The sequence below is a fragment of the Mobula hypostoma genome, chromosome 14 (assembly GCF_963921235.1).
Source record: "Mobula hypostoma chromosome 14, sMobHyp1.1, whole genome shotgun sequence".
Lineage (NCBI taxonomy): Eukaryota > Metazoa > Chordata > Chondrichthyes > Myliobatiformes > Myliobatidae > Mobula > Mobula hypostoma.
This window is the reverse complement of record NC_086110.1, coordinates 19,224,316-19,245,801: the sequence shown is the minus strand read 5'-3', so window position 1 is coordinate 19,245,801 and position 21,486 is coordinate 19,224,316. Positions and strand designations below refer to the sequence as shown.

At 42.4% G+C, this 21,486-nt stretch overlaps 1 protein-coding gene across 3 annotated transcripts in view; it reads left to right on the top strand.

Annotated features, from left to right (window-relative positions):
- Positions 1–21,486, top strand: part of nlrc5 (NLR family, CARD domain containing 5) — a 258,886-nt gene that overhangs the window by 152,536 nt on the left and 84,864 nt on the right. For all 3 annotated transcript variants that reach the window (XM_063066746.1, XM_063066749.1, XM_063066748.1), the window contains exons 23-30: positions 2,704–2,787; positions 8,786–8,869; positions 9,389–9,478; positions 11,452–11,496; positions 13,868–13,912; positions 13,993–14,076; positions 17,547–17,630; positions 19,639–19,728. In XM_063066746.1, coding sequence (XP_062922816.1) covers positions 2,704–2,787; positions 8,786–8,869; positions 9,389–9,478; positions 11,452–11,496; positions 13,868–13,912; positions 13,993–14,076; positions 17,547–17,630; positions 19,639–19,728 — 606 coding nt within the window. The remainder of the gene's footprint in view (positions 1–2,703; positions 2,788–8,785; positions 8,870–9,388; positions 9,479–11,451; positions 11,497–13,867; positions 13,913–13,992; positions 14,077–17,546; positions 17,631–19,638; positions 19,729–21,486) is intronic.

Here is a 21,486-nt window from a genome sequence, read left to right as displayed (position 1 = left end):
TGGAAATTATTGATTTAAGTAGAATATACAAGAAGTTCTTTTTAGTGTCCAGATGATCCGACTAAGAACATAAGAAATAGAAACAGGACTAGGCTGTTCAGCTCTTGAGTCTATTTCAATAATATTAAAGCGTATCTTTTGTTAAGTGCCACTTCCTTGCAGTAACCGCACATCCCTCAAGTTTATCAGCTTGCAAAGCACTGTCAATCTTGGGCTTGAATATACTTAGTATCTGAGTCTCCTCAGCTCTCTTGGATTGAGAATTCCAAAGATTCATTACAGTATGGGTGAAAATATTTCATGTCTCTGTCATGAATGGCTAACACCTTATAGAACAGTATAGCACAATACAGGCCCTTTTGCCCTTGATGTCGTGCTGACTTTTTAACCTACTCGAAGATCAATCTAACCCTTCCTTCTCCTGTAGCCCTCCGTTTTTCTTTCATCCAGGTGACTATCTAAGAGTCTTAATTGTCATTAATGTATTTGCCTCTATCACCCCCCGGCAGTGTATTTCAAGCTCCCATCACTTTCTGTGTTAAAAAAACTAGCTCTGACGTTGCCCTATACCTCCAATCTCCTTAAAATTAAGCCTCCTTGTTTTAGCCACTTCTGGCCTGTGAAAAGCCTTTGGCTGTTGACTCTATTCATATCACTGATGATTGTGTACACCTCTATTAAGTCACCTCTCATCCTCCTTCATTACAAAGAGAATAGACCTAGCTTGCTCAACCTGTCCTTATAAGACATTCTCTGTAATCCATTTAACACCCTGGTAAATCTACTCCATGCCCAGACTCGCTTCCACATTCTTCCTAACTGAAGACACTAATCCAAGTGTGATATAACCAGAGTTTTATAGAGCTGCAGCATTACCTTACGGCTCTTGAATTCAATCCCCTAATTAATAAAGGCCAGCACACCACCTGTCTTCTTAAGGGTGGCATGGTAGCGTAGTGGTTAGCACAACGCTTCATGGTACCAGCGACCCGGGTTCAATTCCCACTGCTGCCTGTGAGGAGTTTTTACGTTCTCCCTGTGACTGTCCAAAGACGTACTGATTTGTAGGTTAATTGGTCATTGTAAATTGTCCTGTGATTAGGCTCGGGTTAAATCAGTGGATTCGGAGGGCCAGAAATCCTACTCTGTGCTGTATCTCACTAAGTAAATTAATTAAATTAACCACATTACCAAATTGTGGAGCAGCTGTGAGGGATCTGTTGACATGGACTCCCAGGATCCCTTTGTTTCTCCAGTTTGCTCAGAATCCTTGTGCACTGCCTTCAATTTCAACCTTCCACAGTGTAACACCTCGCACATTTCCAGATTGAACTCTGCTTCTCATCCTGTCAGTCCTGTTGTAACCTATGACAAATTTCTACTCTATCCATAATACCACCAACTTCATCTGCAAAATTAGTAGACCACCCTTCCATTTCCTCACCCAGGTCATAAATAAAAATCTCAAGGACCAGGGTTCCCAAAACAAGTCACTGCAGAACACCGCTGGTCACAGACCTCCAGGCAAAATAAGCTCCATCTACTACCACCCTCTGTCTTCTGTGGACAAGCCAATTCTGAATCCACACAGCCAGGTTTCCCTGCATCCCATGTCTCCTGACCTTTTGAAAGCGCCTCCAGTGGGAAACTTTTTCAAACGCCTTACTAAAACCCATGTACACCACATTCAAAGCTCGACCTTCATCGATTTGTTTTGTCACTCCCTCAAAGAATTCGATCAGGCTTGTGAGGCGTGACCTGCCCCTGCACAAAAATTTGCCGACTAACCCAAATCAGACTGTACTTTTCCAAATGCTTAGAAATTCTGTCCCTAAGGATCCTGTCCAGTAGTTTTCCCACCACTGATGTAAGACTCACTGATCTATAATTCCCAGGATTATCCCTGTTACCTTTCTTGAACAATGGAATAACACTTGCCACCCTCCAGTCTTCTGAGACTGCTCCTGTGGTCAATGAAGACACAAAGATCATTGCCAAAGGCGCAGCAATTGTTTGCTTCATTTCCCATAGTAACAAGGTATTTCCTGACTGGCCTCAGGGACTTACCTATCCTAATCCTTTTCCTATTCATAGTAACAGAACTTTTGACCAGGGGTGCCCAAACTTTTGCATGCCACTGTAGATCATATTAAGGTCATATTAAAATCAAGTATCCACATCCACATCCAAATCACCAGATTTTAATGCTGTAAAATAATCGCGATACCACTATGATCACCATTCATCCTATAATGTTCTTTGAATGTTCTTTCATAACGTCAACATGTTCCAGCATGTTAGCCTGTGCTATGCTGTCCTTACATTTGTTAAGGTCCTTCTCAAAGTATTCATTGAGGGCCTCCTCTCCTCCTCAGGCTCCAGGCACATATTTCCTCTTTTATCCCTGTTTGGTCCTATCCACTGTCTCGTCACCCTCCTGATCTTCATGTATGTGTAGAATTCCTTAATCCTATTCTTTAAAGCCTTCTGATGTCCCCTTCTAGCTCTCCTAAGTCTATCACTAAGCTTCTTATCTTGAGACTTTGACTCCTGTTCATCGGCTTCTTACCAGGGGAATACCCATCTAGCTCAGTAACAATTTTATTATTCTAGTGATCTCATCTCTCAATAAAGATAATAGGCATCCGTGTAATTGGAGTCTTTTGTAGCTCTTCAGGACTCATCTTGTGCTTTGTGTTGCAGCCTGGAAGAATGTGAAATGGATGGTGAGGCCATGAAAAAGCTCTGCTTGATCCTTAAAATGTGTCCTGCACTTACAGAGCTTGAGTAAGTACAAGATGGTAATAGAAAATGGGCTATATGAAGACAGTGGGTAAAGAAACCAAAGGTCAGGCTCAGTGCCTTTTAATCAGCCTGGCATTAGTAGTTAGGAGGGGCTGCTGCACATTGAATATTTTATTGAGGAAAAGCAGATGAGTAATCTGCGTTCAAGTAGAGTCCACCGACAAAGGCACATCAGAAGCTGAATTAACATCAACATGCCAAAATGCAGAGTTCTTTCCACACTGGCTCAGGTGCATGGAATTGGGGAAGCTTGCAGGCACCAAGGGCTTCTGCACTGTTGGTAATGTTAATAAAATTGTGGGCATGGGGGCCACTCACTCACCTGTTAAACAGGATGTGCTACAATATTGAAGTCACTATGACATTTGGAAACTTTCCTTTAGAACATGAAATTGACAGGAGTAAGGTACATTTAGATGATGCACAAGAAGACTGCACTTCACCCTGGCAGACTCTGTTACCAAACAAGCATGCGTGCGCTCACTCATAAACACACAGAAGCAAACAACAGGGCTTTTCTCTTTGGAGCAATGGGGGGGTGAGAGGTGACTGTCAAGAGGTGTACAAGATGATCAAGTGGATAACCAGAGACTTTTTCCCAGAGTGGAAATGGCTAGTTCAAGGGGGCATAATTTTGAGGTGTTGGGAGGAAAATATAGGAGGATGTCAGGAGTATAATTTTTACACAGAGTGCTGGGTGCATGAATGCCCTGCCAGGGGTGATGGTAGAAGCAGATACATTAGGGACATTTAAGCGACTCTTAGATAGGCATGTGGGTGACAGAAAAATGGAGGGCTATGTGGGAGTGAAGGGTTAAATTGGTTTTGGAGGAGGTTGAAGAGTTAATACAACATCATATGTTGAAGGGCCTCTGCTGTGCTATGATGCTGTATGTTCTGCATCTACTCCACGCACATAGACACACACACACACACACACTTCAAAAGACACATTTGGAAAAATTCAGGAAAAAAGAAGACAACTGAACAGTATCTATGTAGACCCTCGGACTAGGATATTGTGTCTGGAATCGATATACATGGAGTGAAATCCTCATTTGTACTAGAGCCATGTACCCCATTTGTACTGGGTGAATGGAAACCAAGAGTTCTGGGGCTTCATAAGGACACTGGATAATCCTTTAAGTGCCCAGACTACATAGCCTGGACGTGTACCATTAAAATGACAGAAAACTACTGGTTATGGTGAGGAGTTCTTTTCATGTATTGACTATCCAGGCAAATGATCAAATACCACTTGCTGACAGCACACCCTCATGGTACTGAATGTCCACTGTGCACTGCTCTTACTTGTACAAGTTTATCAGCAGCTTAAATAGCGATCCATGTATACCAGGAGTACAGTGAAACTCCAGTAACATGCCACCTGATTGCTTGAAAATCCTGATAGTTAAGTGTCTAGCTCGTGTGTGAGCCAGGGAGCCAGAGTGAGCTGCAGCCAGGATCTGGATTATGAGTAGGGCGAGTGGCTGGAGCTAGGGTTGGGTCTGGAGCACCAAAGGACAGGAACATTGGTATTGGTATTGGTTTGTTATTGTCACATGTACCAAAATACAATGAAAAGTTTTTCTTGCACACTCTTCATTCAGATCAAGTAATTATACAGTGCATTGGGGTAGAATAAGGTAGAATTATAACTATGCAGAATAAAGTGTAAGAGCTATGAAGAAAGTGCAGGGCAGGGAAACAATGAGGTGCAAGATCATAGCGAGGTAGATTGTGAGGTCAAGAGTCCAGCTTATCATGCAAGAGATCCATTCGAGTCTCTAATTACAGCTGGATAGAAGTTGTCCTTGAGTAAGGTCGTACATGCTTCCAGTGTTTTCTATCTTCCGCCCAATGAAAGAGGGGAGAAGAGAGAATGTTCGAGGTGGATGGGGTCTTTGATTATGCTGGCTGATTTACTGAGGCTGTGAGAAGTCCATAGAGGAGGGGCTGGTTCCCGAAAGATGCTGCGCTGTGTCCACAACTCTGCATTTTCTTGCAGAGCAGCTGCCAGACACAGTTGCTGTGCATGCAGATGGGATGCTTTCTATGTTATAAATTGGCGAGGATGTGCCAAACTTCTTTAGCCTGCTGAGGAACTAGAGGCATTGGTGAGCTTTCTTGGCTTTGACATCGATGTGATTAGATCAGGACGGGCTTTTGGTGATGTTCACACCGAAGAACTTGAAGCTCTCAACTTCAACACCGTTGATCTAGACAGGAGTTTATGCACTGCTCCCCTTTCTGAAGTCAATGATCAGCTCTTTTGTTTTCTTGACATTGAGGGAGAGGGTGTTGTCATGACACCATGTCACTAAGCTCTCTATCTCCTTCCTGTACTCTGACAAATTGTTATTTGAGATGGAGCCCACAACAGTCGTAGCATCTGCAGACATGTGGATGGAGTTAGAGCAACATCTGGCCGCACAGTCATGAGAGTACAGGAGTAGAATAGGATGCTGAAGACACAACCTTGTTGAGCACTAGTGTTCAGAATGACCATGGTGGAGATGTTGCTGCCTATCATTAACGATTGTGGTCTGTTGGGTGAGTGCATTTTCCATTTCCTCACTGGAATATTCATTTTGTAACTCCACAACATGTAAAACTGTAAAGTAAAAGTGAGTTGAGGTATTAAAGGGAGTAGTATCCAATAGTCCAGAAAACTTTCTAGTCCTGAAGGTACCAGATTATCAGAGTTTTGCCATAACTATGTTATATTCATGGAGGCACTTCTCATAACAGTTCCCCAGATCTAATAGATGAACTTTGTTACAAAATTGCCAAAACCCTTGAATGCAAGGAAAATTGCCCCTGCTGCTGTTTCTCAGTGGTTTCAATAAGACCATAAGGCACAGGAGGAGAATCAGGCCATTCAGCCCATCGAGTCTGTCATGTCATCTTGGCTGATTGATTATCCTAACAGCATTCTCCTGCTTTCTCCTCGTAACTATTGATGCCCTGGCTAATCAAGAACCTTTCAGCTTCTGCTTTAAATATACTCAGTGACTCGGCCTCCACAGATGTCTGTGGCAACCTCATCTGGACTCTTTCCAATATCAGCATATCTTTTCTTAAATGAGAGGCCTAAACTGCTCGCAATACTCCATGCAATCTGATCAATGCATTATAAAGTCTCAGCATTACATCTTTGTTTTAATATTCCAGTCTTCTCAGAATGAATGCCTACATTAGATATGCCCTCTCCAGATTTAACCTTCAAGTTAACCACAAGGGAGTCCTGCACAAAGACTCGCATCTCTGATTTCTGTCTTTTCTCCCTATTCAGAAAATAGTCTACGTTTTAATTCCTTTTACTGAAGTACATGACCATACACTTCCCAACACTGTATTCCATCTGCCACTTCTTTGTCCCTTCTCCTAATCTGTCTAAATCCTTCCACAGCCTCCCTATTTTCTCAACACTACCTGCCCCTCCACTTATCTTCATGCCATCTGCAAACTTGGCCACAGAGACATCAATTCTGTCATCCAAATCATTGACATATAATGGGAAGAGAAGTGACCAGAAAAGGACCCTTTTATTCCCACTGTTTGCCTCCTGCCAGTCAGCCAATCCATGCTAGCAGCAAGTCTGTAATACCATGGACACTTGTTATGCAATCTTATATACAGCACCTTGTCAAAGGCTTCTAAAAATCCAAGTAAATAACACTCACTGACTCGCTATTGTCTATCTTGCCTGTTATTTCCTCAAAGAATTCCAATAGATTTCTCAGGCAAGATTTCCCTTTGAGAAAACCATGCTGACTTTGCCCTATTTTCTCAAGTGTCTCCAAATACCCTGAAACCTCATTCTTAATACGAGACTCCAACATCTTCCCAACCACTGAGTCAGACAAACTGGCCTATAATTTCCTGTCTTATGCCTGCCATCCTTCTTAGAGAGTCCTCTGAAACCATTCTTGAATCTAGTGGTTCTTGAAAGATCATCACAATCACTTCAGCTAACTCCTTCAGAATCCTGGGGTGTAGTCCATCTGGTCCAGGTGATTTATCTACCTTCAGACCTTTCATATTCCCAAGGACCTTTACTTTAATAATAGCAACTACACTCACTTCCATCCCTTGACACGCTCTAACTTCTGGCTTGCTGTTAGTGTCTTGCACAGTGAAGACTGACGCAAAATACTTACTAAGTTTGTCTACCATTTCCCAGTCCCCATTACTACCTCTCCAGCATCATTTTCCAGCAGTCTTATATCTAGTCTCACCTCTCTTTTATTCTTAATAAATCTGAAAAAAAGGTTTGGTATTCACTTTTATTTTAATGGCAAGCTTTCCTTCATATTTCATTTTTTATTTTCTTATGGCTTTTGTAGTTGCCTTCTGTTGGTTTTTAAAAGCTTCCCAATCCACTAAATTCCTACTATTTTTTGCTACATTATATGTCCTCTCTTTTGTTTTTATGTTGCCTTTGACTTCCCTTGTTAACTATGGTTGCCTCATCCACCCTTTTTCATCTTCGGGATGTATCTATCCTGTGTCTTTGGAATTGCTCGTGAGAACTCTAGCCATTGTTGTCCCCTTCCGATCAACTTTGGCCAGCTCCTCTCTCATCCCTCTGTAATTCCCTTTACTCCACTGTAATACTGATACATCTGACTTTATCTTCTCCCTCTCAAACCGCAGGATGAATTCTATCATATTTTGATCAATGACTCCACAAGGTTCCTTTACCTTAAGTTTCTTCATCAAATTTGATCATTACACAACACCCATTCCAGGATAGCCTTTCCCCTAATGGGTTCAACCACAAGCTGCTTTAGGCATTCTCTCTCTTAGGATCCAGCACAAACTTGATTTTCCCAATCTACCTGCATATTGAAATCCCCCATGACTGTCATAACATTGTCCTTTTGACATGCATTTTCTATCTCCTATTGTAATTTGTAGTCCATATACTGGCTGCTGTTTGGAGGCCTGAATATACTTCCCATCAGAGTCTTTTTACCCTTAGGTTTCAGTGTAATCTGTCATTTTTGTGCATGTCATACCTTCCCCAGAAGAAATTCCAATGCAGCAGAAATCTGAAACCTGCCCCCTACACCAATTCCTCAGCCACACATTTATCTGCCAAATCATCCTATTCTTATCCTGGCTGGCACATGGCATAGGCAGCAATCCAAAGGTTACTACCCGGGAGATCCTGTTTTTCAGATTTCTACTTAACTGTCAACATTCACTCTTCAGTCCCTCCGCCCTTTTCCTAGCTATGCTGTTGGTACTGGTATGTACCATGCCTTCTGGCTACTCACCCTCCTCCTTTAGAATTCTGTGGACCTGATCCAAGACAACCCTGATCCTGACACCAGGGAGGCAAAATGCCACCTGTTAACTCTTTCGCAGAATCCCATGTCCGTTCCTCTCTTTGTAGGAGCCACGCATCTGATTTCTATCTGCGTTGTATTTGGTGTCGCATGTTTATTATGATGTCTAATCACGTGGCTGGGGGCGGGGTAATATAATTATGTACTTGTGCTTTACTCTCGGGAGTTTAGAGTTGGACATCATCGGGTGTCATGTCTTTTGTTAAAAACTTAATTGCGCTTGACTTCGATTAAGTCCACTTCAATGCACTTAATACCGCTAGTTTTAGGTTCTTAAGTTTCATCACTTAGGATCGTGTTTTTTGCTAGTAGCTAATAAGGGATCAGATAAACTTCCTGGACTTTTTGGAACAATATTATTGGATTGATCATAGGGTGCAACGCACGAGGATAACAGACGGTGGGGGTCAGCAGCAGTGGCACGGAATAGCTGCTGCACAATGAAATCCCCTGTCATTAATACACTCGTCTTCTGCACATCTTCTCTTCTGACTGCTCACTTAACCTCCACTGAAATCAACTCCTCTGGTTATATTTCTATTCCTTGAGACACAGAAGCTTCAATGTATTGAGTGATGCGTTGAGATGCACTTTTCATAGCTTGCTATGTTTTTTTTTTACAGCATATCCAATAATGCACTGAGTAACGAAGCTATTGGGGAGTTACTACATCACCTACCATATCTAGAGGACTTGGAGACGTTGAAGTAAGCCATCCAATACATGTGAAATTGGATTAATTATTGCCATTGTTGGGACTAGATTGCTGAGATCTAAAGAGTACTGTGATTCTTACATTTTATACATTTACTGTCTCTTAAGTTTGAGAAAGACGATTAAAGAACACTTTATTACAGGTGAATTCATTGGACAGGTACTTTGAGGAGCTGCATGATAAGTTGTGCTAGATTTGTTTCACGTGCTGAGTTTAGGAGTTAGCCTAAGTTTGGATCTTAAAATGGGGCAAAGGTTCCAGTTACGGAATGCAGAACCTGTTCTAATGTCGGGTACAGGTCTGTCTAATTTGTCACAGACATTCTTAAGATACCTTTTTTTTTAGTATGTTGGCAGAACGAAGTTTCTGCAATATTATCAGAAGGTAAAAGTTAGAGGTTATCTGAGTCAGATGAACATGGGTAGCTTGCCTCTTGTGAAACTATAGTCGCATCAGAAATGCTTGAACTTTGTTTTTGCTTTTTCTGTATCTTGCCTCTTCTTCACCTCAGTATCAGCAATAAGAGCATCCCTTCAGACACTGTTCTTCTGCTGGCCAAGTCTCTGAACATTTGTGAAAATGCTCAGGAAGTTGCAGTGAGGTAAGTGTGGAAATTGTTAACTGAAACAAGATACAGTGAAAAGCATTTGCTTGCATGCCATCCAGACATAAGCACATCGAGGTAGTACATAAGGACAACAATGACAGAATGCAGAATATAGTGTTACAGTTACAGGGAGAGCACAGTGCAGGTGGTCATGTTGAGGTAAAGTGGGAGATGGAGTTCATTTTTCATTGTACAAAAGGTCTGTTCATGAATTTTGTAACAACAGCATAGAAGCTGCCCTTCAGCCTGATGTACCTATTTTTTTAAGTTTTATCTTTTCACTGATGGATAGGGGTGGGGGTGGAGAAGACTGAATGACCAGGGAGAGGAGTCTTTGACTGTGTTGGCTCCTTTCCCAAGGGAGCAGGAGGTGTAGACAGAGTCAGTGGAAGGGAGGCTTGTTGTTACTATAGACTCTAAAATATTTTGTTGTCTTGGCTCGAGCAGCTACCATGCCAGTCTGGAATGGATGCCTTCTGTGGTGCATCTATAAAAATTCTATGAAATGCAATCTTTGGAAAGCAAAGAAATATGTTCAGTTGTGATGGGTCTGGGTGGAGCAGCAGCATACATGGGCTAAGTCTGTTGGGAGGTAGTGCCACCATGGAAAGTGCAGAGTGACATCTCATAGGGGATGCATTGGAAATGGGGAGGTTTTACCATTGAATTGGCACCTTTATTAAATCATGCTGAGAGTGATCTGTATCTTAATCTCGGCCATTCAATGTTATCACCCTCAACCATCTGAAATGCATTGCTCTCACTTCTGAAGGTTGCAGATAACATTGGCATGGCTAGAGCAGAAAGTTGCAAACATCCATTAAAGAGCTCACCTGATTTCTCTTTGGTAGCTAGGAGAGAGTGTGGCACGTGACCAAGTGGTTAAGGCATTGGACTAGTGATCTGAGGGTCGTGAGTTGGAGCCTCAGCCAAGGCAGCGTGTTGTGTCCTTGAGCAAGGCACTTAACCACACACTGCTCCAGTCTACCCAACTGAAAATGGGTACCGGCAAAAATGCTGGAGGTTAACCCCACAATAGACTAGTGTCCTATCCGGGGGAGTGGGGGGGAGTCTCGTACTCTCAGTCGCTTCACGCCACAGAAACCGGCATAAGCACCGGCCTGATGAGCCTATAAGACTCGGGACAGACTTTAACTTTAACTAAGCTATGGAAGAGCACAGGCAGAAAATCCTGGCAACTGACCATCGTCTAGTCCTCTCATCCACTGGATATTACAATCATACTTGCACCAGTTTTGTGGAGGTTCTGATCAATCATCTGATTTACAGGCCAATTCCACCAGCTCTCTCGTACCAACTCTCACTCCTGGACCTTCTTATTGAAAGTAACAGTGGACATAGTTGAAACAATGAGCTGAAATTCTATCTTTGTTGGTAGAACAAGGACTGTTTTGTTTATATGCGAATGTGAGAAGTAGAAGTAGGAGTTGGAGTGGGAGTAGGAGTAGGCCATCTGGCTTGTCAAGTCTACCCTGCCATTCAATAAGATCATGGCTGATCTAGCTGTAGTGACAACTCAAACTACCTATCTTTTTTCCATTGTACTTAAATCCTTTCCTGTGCAAAACTCTATTTAACTGTGTCTTAGGTTTATTTAACTTGATCTATTTCCAACTTTAACTGGTATCAGGAATCTTGATTGTTTGCCATCATGATTGCACAGTGAAATGGTGATGGGGTCATGAACTTGACATCCACCATATTAGGAGCTGTAAGGGTAGATGTGCAGAGAAAAGCAAAAGGGATTATGCAGTGTCTTCAGAGAGGAGAGAGGTGAAGTAGTTAATTTAACTTAATTTATTTATCTGCTTTGGATGAAATAGCTCTGAACTTTAAGAAGATGATGAATTTTCAGATATGACTATCCATGACAAGGTACCTCTGTTCCATTGTTACAGAATTTTTAAAATTGAGGTCCTAAAATTTTGTTTTGGTTTCCGTTATAGAGCAAATGGGAGAGTCTCAATAAACTTCATGAAGAAGGGCTGCAGGTAAAGATTTTAATATTTCTCTAAATTTTACCCCTAGTTTGTATGATGTCGTGTTGCATCTTTAGACAGGCTGCAGTCGTGGTTCTGTGGGATCGAGTGTTTTTGAATGTTTCATTTTTTTTTGCATTGTTATTCACCAATAATAATAAAAGTATCATTTCTCAATCATCATCGTCTAGGGATCTTTGTATATGCTACCTGGTATGAGGATTATTTCTAATTGTGATAGAGTCTAGGAACAGAGGCTGCCGACTCAGAATAGAAGAATCTTTTTAGATTATGAGAACACTCAGTCCTCTTTTATTGTCATTTAGAAATGCATACATGCATTAAGAAATGATACAATGTTTCTCCAGAGTGATATCACAGAAAACAGGACAAACCAAAGACTAACACTGACAGAACCACATAATCATAATAGAGCAGAGCAGAAATGAGGAATTACTTTAGCCAGATGGTGAAATTCATTGCCACATACAGCTGTCGAGGCCAAGTCAAGTCCTTAGGTATATTTAAAACTGACACTGATTGGTCTTTGATTTGTCAAGGCATCAAAGGTTACAGGGAGAAGGCAGGAGAATGGGGTTAAGAGGGAAAATAAATCAGCCATGATTTAATGTCAGAGTAGACCTGATGGACCAAATAGCCCAATTCTGCTCTTGTGTCTTGTGGTGTTATGAACATAGAGGCCATTTGGCTTTTCAGGGGTAGGTTGGCTCACAGACCAAACCCATTCCATCACTAATTTTCCCTGGAAGATATTCACGCTATACTTCCATCAATTTTGCCAGCCACTTACACTAGGAGCAATTCACGGTGACCAGCTAACATGTCAGCATGCTTTTGGGATGCGGGAGGAAATGGGTACCCGTGGTACCCCACGCCATTGCAGGGAGGAAGAACGGATTCCATAAGGAGAGAAGTCGAGGTCAGGCTGGAATCCAGATTGCTGGTGCTGAGGTAGAGGCTCAGCCTGCTGAACCAGCCACCCATTGCTTTCAGAAGCCTGCAAGTAGAGGTGCCAGTGTCCAACGTTCAACTCCTCGTGTCTGTTCTCCCACTCACTATGATCATGCCTAATCATTTTATGTCTATATCATTCCCCTTGATCCCTTTTATGCCCGAACATTTATTGAATACATCAGGTGCCTAGAGTTTTACTGCCATGTGACAGTGAATAGCACAGGCTCATCAACACTTGCTAACTTACAACATGGTAACAAATCCTTCCAGCCCAATGAGACCTCGCTACCCAACAACATCCATGTGACCAATTAACCCACTATCCCATACGTCTTTGGAATGAGGGAGGGAATGGGAGCACCCTAGGAAGTCCACGTGTTGATGGGCAGAACGTAGAACTCCTTACAGAGCTCAGGTCTCTGGCAGTGTAATACTGTATTGTTACACTAACTGCTGCACGACTGTGCCATGCACTGTGAGAAGAAATTTTATTCTTATCTCCTCCCAAAATGTCTTGCTCTGTGATCTCCCATTCTGGACAGCCCAGTCAGGGAAGCATCCTCCCCATATTCAATTCTCCTCAATCTGTTAGAACTTACAGTTTCAATTAGATCCTCGCTCATTCTTTTAAGCTCCCGCAATTACAAACCTGGTCAATTTAAGCACTCCTCACGCAGCACTTCCACGGTTCCAGGAATCAAGCTGGTAACCATTTGCTGTACGCCCACCATGGCAAGGTGGTTTTTGTTTTTGTCTTTGTTTTTGGCTGAGGAAAACGAAACGGCATACACTAATCCATCTGTGGTCTTACGCTACATAACTGAAGCAGGAAATCCTTGCTCTTGTCTTCAGAACCTCCTGCAATGAAAGCTAACACGACCTTTGTATATATGCTATGCCGTCGTGTTTGCTGTCACTGAACCTTGTACAAAGACACGTCATTTTGTACATCAATACCTCCCAAAGTAATACCATCCAATGAAATCTGCCTCTCTGTTTTCACAACTGAAGTGGATAAATTTAAATTGTCTCCATGGTACACTCTCTTATTTCAATTTTACCCCATTGCTGAGTCTGTCCAAATTGCTCCTCCCACCCCCCCACAAGCCTATTTACAACTTTCTCACAATTTACAAGCATACCCAGTTTATTGTTTCGGCTAACTTTGCAATATTACATTTGGTTCCCTCATCTGGATCATCGTAGGCATATGATGTAGTGTGGACTAATCAGCATGGTCACTGCAACTAACCTGCTGATTCTTTGTTCACAGTACCCTTTTTAAACATTAATGCCCTCTCAAATCATTTTTTGTTAGTGTTTTATTGGGTGAACTCACATTATTGCAGTATCAGGATGTTTGTGTGAACTACTGTGCTCTTGTTTTAATGCTCTCTATTTCCCACAGACTTGAAGGAAATGGGAAGAAAGCAGAACCCCTAAGGATTCTCAGGTAATCTTTAGCCAAATCCAGTGAAGCAGGCATTTGAGTCTTGTCCTTCTAAAGTTCACACCCTGTCTTCTTTTTCAAAGCTTGAGGGAGTGTAATCTGTATAAAATGAGCGTGGAACAGCTTTTCAAGATTCTTGAATGCTGCAAGAACCTGGCAGAAGTGGAGTAAGTACACCATTGACCATTGGCTCAATTCCAACGTACAGCCATGTGTGGGGAGCTTTGTTTCCTCTCGGTTCTTTAGTTTCCTCTCACTTCTCAAAGATGTACAGATTGGGTGACACTGCAGATTGCCCCTAGTGTGTAGCTAAGTGGTGGAATCTGTGTTGTGAGAGAGATGATGGGGAACGTTCAAAGTTCAAGTATATTTATTATCAATGTTTGTAGATGTCACCATATGCTACCCTGAGATTCATTTTCTTGCAAGCACTCACGGAGGAACAAAGAAATATAATAAAATCAATGAAAAACCACACAAACAAAGACTGACAGACAAGCAGTCTGCAAAACTGCAAATCTGAGGAGAATAAACTGAGTTCTGATAGTATTCTTGGTGGTTGCCAAAGGGGTGCTGGGTTCAAAGGCTCATGTCCCCATTGTAATCACTATGACTATCCTTTTCATCCAGTTTATTTACAAGTAGGTGCACACAAGATAATGCACATCTATGGGATTCATTACAAGCAAAAAGTCTTCTAGGTCAGGAGAACAAAACACAGCGATGAGCATTTCTTGCAGTTTCTAAAGGTTGTCTGCTCAGTTTAATTTGCCAATAAACTATAAGCTTGAAATGCCTAGGTGCCAAGGCAAATTGCCTCTATTGGACGCAAAAGTACGATTTTAACTTTCCTCTTGAAGTTTAAAGATAAAGATCTTAAAGATTAGTTTTATTTGTCACGTGTACATTGAGACATGCAGTGAATTGTGTTGTTCGTGTTGAGGGTTTGCTGGGCAGCCCAGAAGTGTTGCCACGCTTCACAGGCCAATGTAGCATGCCCACGACATGCTAATCCTAAACTGTACGTGGCAGGAAACCAGAGCACTGAAGCAAACTCATGTAGTCACAGGGAGAAGGTACAGCCTCCCGACAGACTCCTCAGTGAGAACTCAAACCTGATCTTACAGACTGTGCTAACCGCTACGGGATCGTACAGTGAACTGCTGGAAAGTGATACTGCAGAGGCAGTAATGGGGGTCAAAGAAACAGCAGGCAAACTTAACAAGCATTTTGAGTCAGTCTTCACTATGAAAGACACTAGAGGTATTGCAGAAATTCAAGGGGGTCAGGGCAGAAGTGAGTGCTGTTCCCATTATTAAGGAGAAGGTGCTTGGGAAGCTGAAAGGTCTGAAGGTGGTAAGTCACCTGGACACCAGGGTTCTGAAAGAGGTAGCTGGGGAGATTGTGGAGGCACTAGTAATGATCTTCCTAGGATCGCTAGATTCTGGAATGGTTCCAGGGGTTGAAAAATCGCAAATGTCACTCCACTCTTTAAGAAGTGAGAGAGGCAGGAGAAAGGAAATTATAGGCCAGTTGGCCTGATTCAGTAGGTGGGAAAATGTTGGAGTCTGTAAGTAAGGATGAGGTTTCGGGTTACTTGGAGGCACAAGATAAAATAGGTCAAAGTCAGTATGGTTTCCTTTAGGGGAAATCTTCCCTGACGGATCTGTTGGAATTCTTTGAGGAAGTAAAAGGCAAGATAGACAAAGGAGAGTCAATGGATGTTATTTACTTGGATTTTCAGAAAGGCCTTTGACAAAGTGCTGTGCATGAGGCTGCTTAACAAGATAAAAACCCATGGTATTACAGGAAAGATACTAGCATGGGTCTTTTCTGGTTTGCTGCCGGTGACTGGTGGTGTTCTGAAGGGGTTGGTGTTGGGACTGTTTCCTTTCACGTTAGATGTCAATGATATGGATGATGGAATTGAAGGCTTTATGCCAAGTTTGCAGATGATATAAAGTGGTACATGGAATATGGTGTTGGGAAGTGTATGGTCATGCACTTTGGGAGAAGACATAAAGGCATAGAATATTTTCTAAATGGGGAAAATATCAAAAATCAGATATGCAAAGGGATTTGGGAGTTCTTGTGCAGGATTCCCTATTGGTTGACTTGCAGGTTGAGTCAGTGGAAGGCAAATGGAATGTTAGGATTCATTTCAATAGGACGAGAGTACAAGAGCAAGGATGTAATGCTGTTGATGAGACTGCACCTGGAGAATTTAGAGTAGTTTCTAGCTCCTTATCTAAGAAAATATGTGCTAGCATTGGAGAGGGTCCAGAGGAGGTTCGTGTGAATGATTCCAGGAATGAAAGGGTTAACATATGAGGAGCGCTTGATGGCTTGGAAACTTTGAAGAGTGTGGCGGGATCTCATTAAAACCTATTGAATATTGAAGGGTCTGGATAGAATGAATGTGGGAAGTATGTTTCTTATTGAAGAGAGTCTGGAACCAGAGGGCACAGCCTCAGAATAGAGGGACGTCCATTTGGAGCAGAGACGAGGAGGAATTTCAATAGGTAGATTTAATGTCAGAGAATTGTATACAATATACATCCTGAAATTCTTTTTCTTCACAAACATCCATGAAAACAGAGAATGTCCCAAAGAATGAACGACAGTTAAACGTTAGAACCCCAATGTCCCCCCAGTTCCCCCTCCCACACATAAGCAGCAGCAAGGCAACGATACCCCAACCAGCAAAGAGCATCTGCGCCCCCCACTGAGCACTCGAGCGTGCAGCAAAGCATCAATAAAGACACAGACTTGCAGTACCCCAAAGACTACTCGTTCACCTGGTAATTCAACATACCACAGGCTCTCTCTCCCCCTAATAAGGGAAAAAGAGGTGTCCCCATTTCACAGTGAAAGGGGGGACATAACAAAGACTCACTAGTTTACAATGTTAGAAGTCTCTGGCATCGATTTTTCCGAGCTCTGCACCCAGAGTCAGCCCCAGAAAGGCGCAGCTCTTCAGACACACAACCCGCTGCTCCTGATGTTCCGTGTGCTCCCGCCATGCCTCAGTCAGGGGCACTGGCCTAGAATCAGCATGTGTCCAGAGCAATGAAAATCCAGAACCCTACAGGTGTGCTAATCTTCTGGGCCACAGCCTTGGGATATCAAAAAGCAGCCAGTTGTGAGGCCCTGAGAGCGGGTCCCATTCCTGCAAGGAACCGAAGTCAGAGTGTAACTCCAAGTCAGAGTCTTTGAAGGAACCTTGAGAAGGAAGAAAGAGGTATCAAAGATAGAAAAAGAGCTGTTTCTGAAGATGCAAACAAAGGAGTCGCTGTTTAATGCCATCAGGACTTCTCTCTGCTCTTCTTCACTAAGTTTTCTTTAGCCAGTGTAGTGAATCTGTGGAATTCTTTGCCACAGACAGCTGCAGAGGCCAAGCCATTGGGTATACTTAAAGTGGAGGTTGATAGGTTTTTGATTATTCAGGATGTCAAAGATTACAGGGAGAAGGCAGGAGAATGGGATTGAACGGGATAATATATCAGCCATGATGGAATGTCAGAGCAGATTCAATGTACTGAATGGCCTAATTCTGTTCCAATGTCTTATACTTATGGTTAGAGTAAAGTAACTAAATTCTGATATCAATTATTTAAGTTTAATAATCGTTCTTCAGCTTGTCCTGCAACTTACTTGAAGATGAAGGAGTACAGAGTCTGCGTGACTTCTTACCAAATCTGCAGTTTTTGAAACTGTTAGAGTAAGTATCTCTTCCATTCTGATTAAAACTGAAAACCTTAAAACAAAAGAATGATTGCACAAAAGCTTCTTACACCATTTTCATTTTTAAGCTTAATTTTCAATTTTCATTTTCAATTTTAATTTCAGTTGAAATGTTTTTTTTAAAATTAGATTGCAGAATTTAACTCAAACAAGTTCAAAATTATGAATTTTGGGAGGTTAGACCAGCCCGGGACATTCACAATGAATGGCAGGGTGCTGGAGGAGTTTTTGAAAAGAGAAACTAGGGCTACAAGTACATTGTTCCTGAAAGTGTCGACACAAACTCACAGGGTGGTGAAAGAGGCATATGCAAGAGGTAATGAATCTGTGGAATTCTTTGCCACAGACAGCTGCAGAGGCCAAGCCATTCAGTATATTTAAAGCGGAGGTTGATAGGCTTGCCTCCATTGTCTTTGCAACTTAGTCCTGGAGCTGGGAAATCGTGATTAGGCTGCAGTTGGAGTATTGTGTGTAGTTGTAGTCACCATGCTATAGGAATGGTGTGGTTAAACGGGAGAGGATGTAAAAACGGATTCACAAATGAGTTGCTTTGACTGGAAGGCATGAGTTATAAGGGATTGGATAAGCTGGGCCTGATTTCCCTGGAGCAAAAGAGGATGAGGGTAACCTTTTGGAGGTTTTCAAAGTTATGAAGGGCACGGGTAAGCTATCGTGTCCCTAGAGTAGGGAAATCAAAAACTAGAGAGCAAAGGTTAAAGGTCATGGGGGAAGATTTGAAGGATACCAGAAGGGTAAATTTATTACACAGAGTGTGATGGGTATATGGAAGAAGTTGCCAGAGGACGTGGTATCAGAAGGCACAGTTGACGATTTTTAAAAAGACATATTTGGACAGACACATGGAAAAGAAATGTTTAGAGGGTCAAATGCAGGTGGGGTTATTTTAGTTCGGCATCTTGTTGAGCATGGACAAGTTCAGCTGAAGGGCCTGTCCAGCTCTCTGACTCTATGAATAAAAAGTGATAGGACAACGATCCTCAGCAAAACAGTCAAAACTAGAATCAGAATATCGCTTGTAGTATACATGGCATGCACTGGTGAGGTCATGCACGTGGGTTCATTGTCCATTAAGAAATCTGAAGCTGGAGAGGAAGAAGCTGTTCCTAAAACATTGAGTGTGTGTCTTCAGGCTCCTGTGCCTCCTCAGTGATGGTAGCAATGAGAAGAGGGTGTTTGCTTGGTGATGGAAGTCCTTCACAATGGATGAGCATGTTTGAGGCATTGCCTTATGAAGATGTCCTTTAAGCTGGGGAGGCCAGTGCCCACGATGGAGCTGGCTGAGTTTGCAACTTCGTGCAGATTTTTCTGATCCTGTGCAGCAGCCCCTCCACACCAGACATACCAAATCTCCTCAGACTCCTAATGAAATATGGCCACTGTCATGCTTTCTGTGCAATTGCATCAATACATAATTGCTCAACACTCGGGAACTTGAAACAGCTCACCCTTTCCATGCTGATCCCTCGATGAGGACTGGAGTGTGTTCCCTTGACTTCCCCTTCCTGAAGTCCACAGTCAACTCCTCGGTCTTACTGATGTTGAGTGTAAGGTTGTTGTTGTGACACCTCTCAGTCAGCTGATCTATCTCACCATCTCGTCACCTGTCTCCGATGCCTACTGGTCACCATCTGAAACTCTGCCAACGTAAGTTGTGTCATCGGCAAATTTATAGATGGCATTTGAGCCGTGCCTAGCTACACATGTATGGGTGTAGAGAGAGTACAGCAGTGGACTAGGCACTGATAAAGACTTGATAAAATATTATCTTTCTTTCCAAGTTCAAATGTCATTCTCCTAGGTCTTCTCAAATTTTTCATTAAAATACTTATCAGTTCAATATTACTCAGTGTCAGTATTCAAAAGTACCCCAAATTCCCAAGCTTTGGAAATCTATCTGATTATCTGTAGTCCTTTTCACAGGGTACAGTTTAGTAAAACCAATATTTCATTCTGATCGTCTCCAGTGTCAGCAACAACAGAATCTCCCCGGCTGGTGTTCTGTACCTGGTGGAATCCCTCAATACATGCAAGCATATGGTGGAGGTTGAAGTGAGGTAAGCAGGCGTGTCCTTTAAATTCGTATTGAAGCCTATGATATCTGTCTGGGATTTGGTAACCTGATTGCTCAGTTCAGACATGCCACACACATCATTCATTGGAGATGAATATGCAGTTGTATAGAACATGACCTCTGGGGTGGAGGAAAAGGTAATCTTGTAGTCATGAATGTGGTACTCAAAGACCAACTGGCCTGTTCTGCTTTGTTAAATGCCAAATATCTATAATTTGTTAAATGCCAAATATCTAGAATTAGCTAAATGTGAAAATGGAGACCGGCAGAAGAGGTGGATTACAGTGTGGGTGAATGTTAGGTGATTGACTGACTTGTAAATGATATATAGTCATGGTGATAGTGTCATACAGCACAGAAACAGGTCCTTCAGTTTACCATTCTACACTGACCATCTGACACTCATCAATACTAATCCCGTTTATCAGCACTTTGTCCATAGTCTTTGATAACTGGGCGATTCAAATGCGCATTCAGATACTTTTTAGATGTTGCCTGGGTACCTGCCTCTTTTTCAGGCACAATTCTGCATCAGAGCTGCTCATAAAGAACTCAAAAGTATCATGACTTCAGCTGCCAATTTCTAATATTTGATAGACCCTGAGGGTTTGAGCTAGATCACTGGAATAGCAGCATATGCATCCTGAGCAATGGGTAACCTAAAGGTGTCCTACATTCTGCAGCAAAAAACATGCTCCCCTCAGCAGCCTGATCAAACACGAGCATTCTCAAATCAAAATACTCCACTGGCAAGAAGGAGGGAGAGGTGGGAATGACTGTGAATCAGTTGATGTTGGTTTGAAGAGAGACACAAAGTAAACCAGCAAAATGATGAATAGGACAGGGCGCGGAGAAGAGAAGTAAGTCTGTTTAACTTGAACAATGACCATGAGACGCAATCTACAGTTCTGGAGCAAGATTGGAATTGGATTCACAATAGAAGCTTTAGGTTCAGATTGAGATTTATCTATCCATACACAGTGAAATGCATCATTTGCATTAACAACCAACACAAACCAGGGATATACCGAGGGCAGCCCCCAAGTGTCTCCACCATTCCTGCACCAATATAACGTGCCCGCAGTACTTGGCAGCACACAGCTAAACCGACCATAACAAGCAACAAAACAATAGCAGCAAACCAAGTTCCTTTACTCCCTCCTGCCCACCCACACACGCAGACAGTCCTTCAACTCAGGATGGGCCTCCAGCTCCTGACTCTAGGCTTTGGCCATCATGCTTCACTGTCCAGAGTTCTAATCGACCTTCGGACTCCAGTCTCTGTAATCGACCCCTGATCAAGCAATGACTGATGTGGGGACTCCAAACTCCAGAGAAATTCCAGGCTCGAACTCTGGGTGCACCAACTGGCCACTCCTCATGCCTCCTGCCCACATCGCCTTCAAGCGCAGAGCAGATGCCTGGATTGCGGATGTCCCTAACATTCAACTCTGTGGAACACATTTCTATGGAATAATGCTAATTCAAAGTTAGTTAGCACATTAACAGAACTAGATTGATAACATATTAAAAGGGATTGTAAACTATACGCGAGTTAATAGCATGGCTAATCTTCCTCAGAGAGTTAAAGTGGGGGAAAACAATTTGGTGCTCCCTAAAGTGAGGGATTTTGCATCAAAATCAAGTCTTGAATGATATAATCAAATGTTGATAATAGATTCAGTAATTACAAAGTTGTTCTGTGTTCTGATTCTCTGATGAATCTGTGTAACTATTCAGC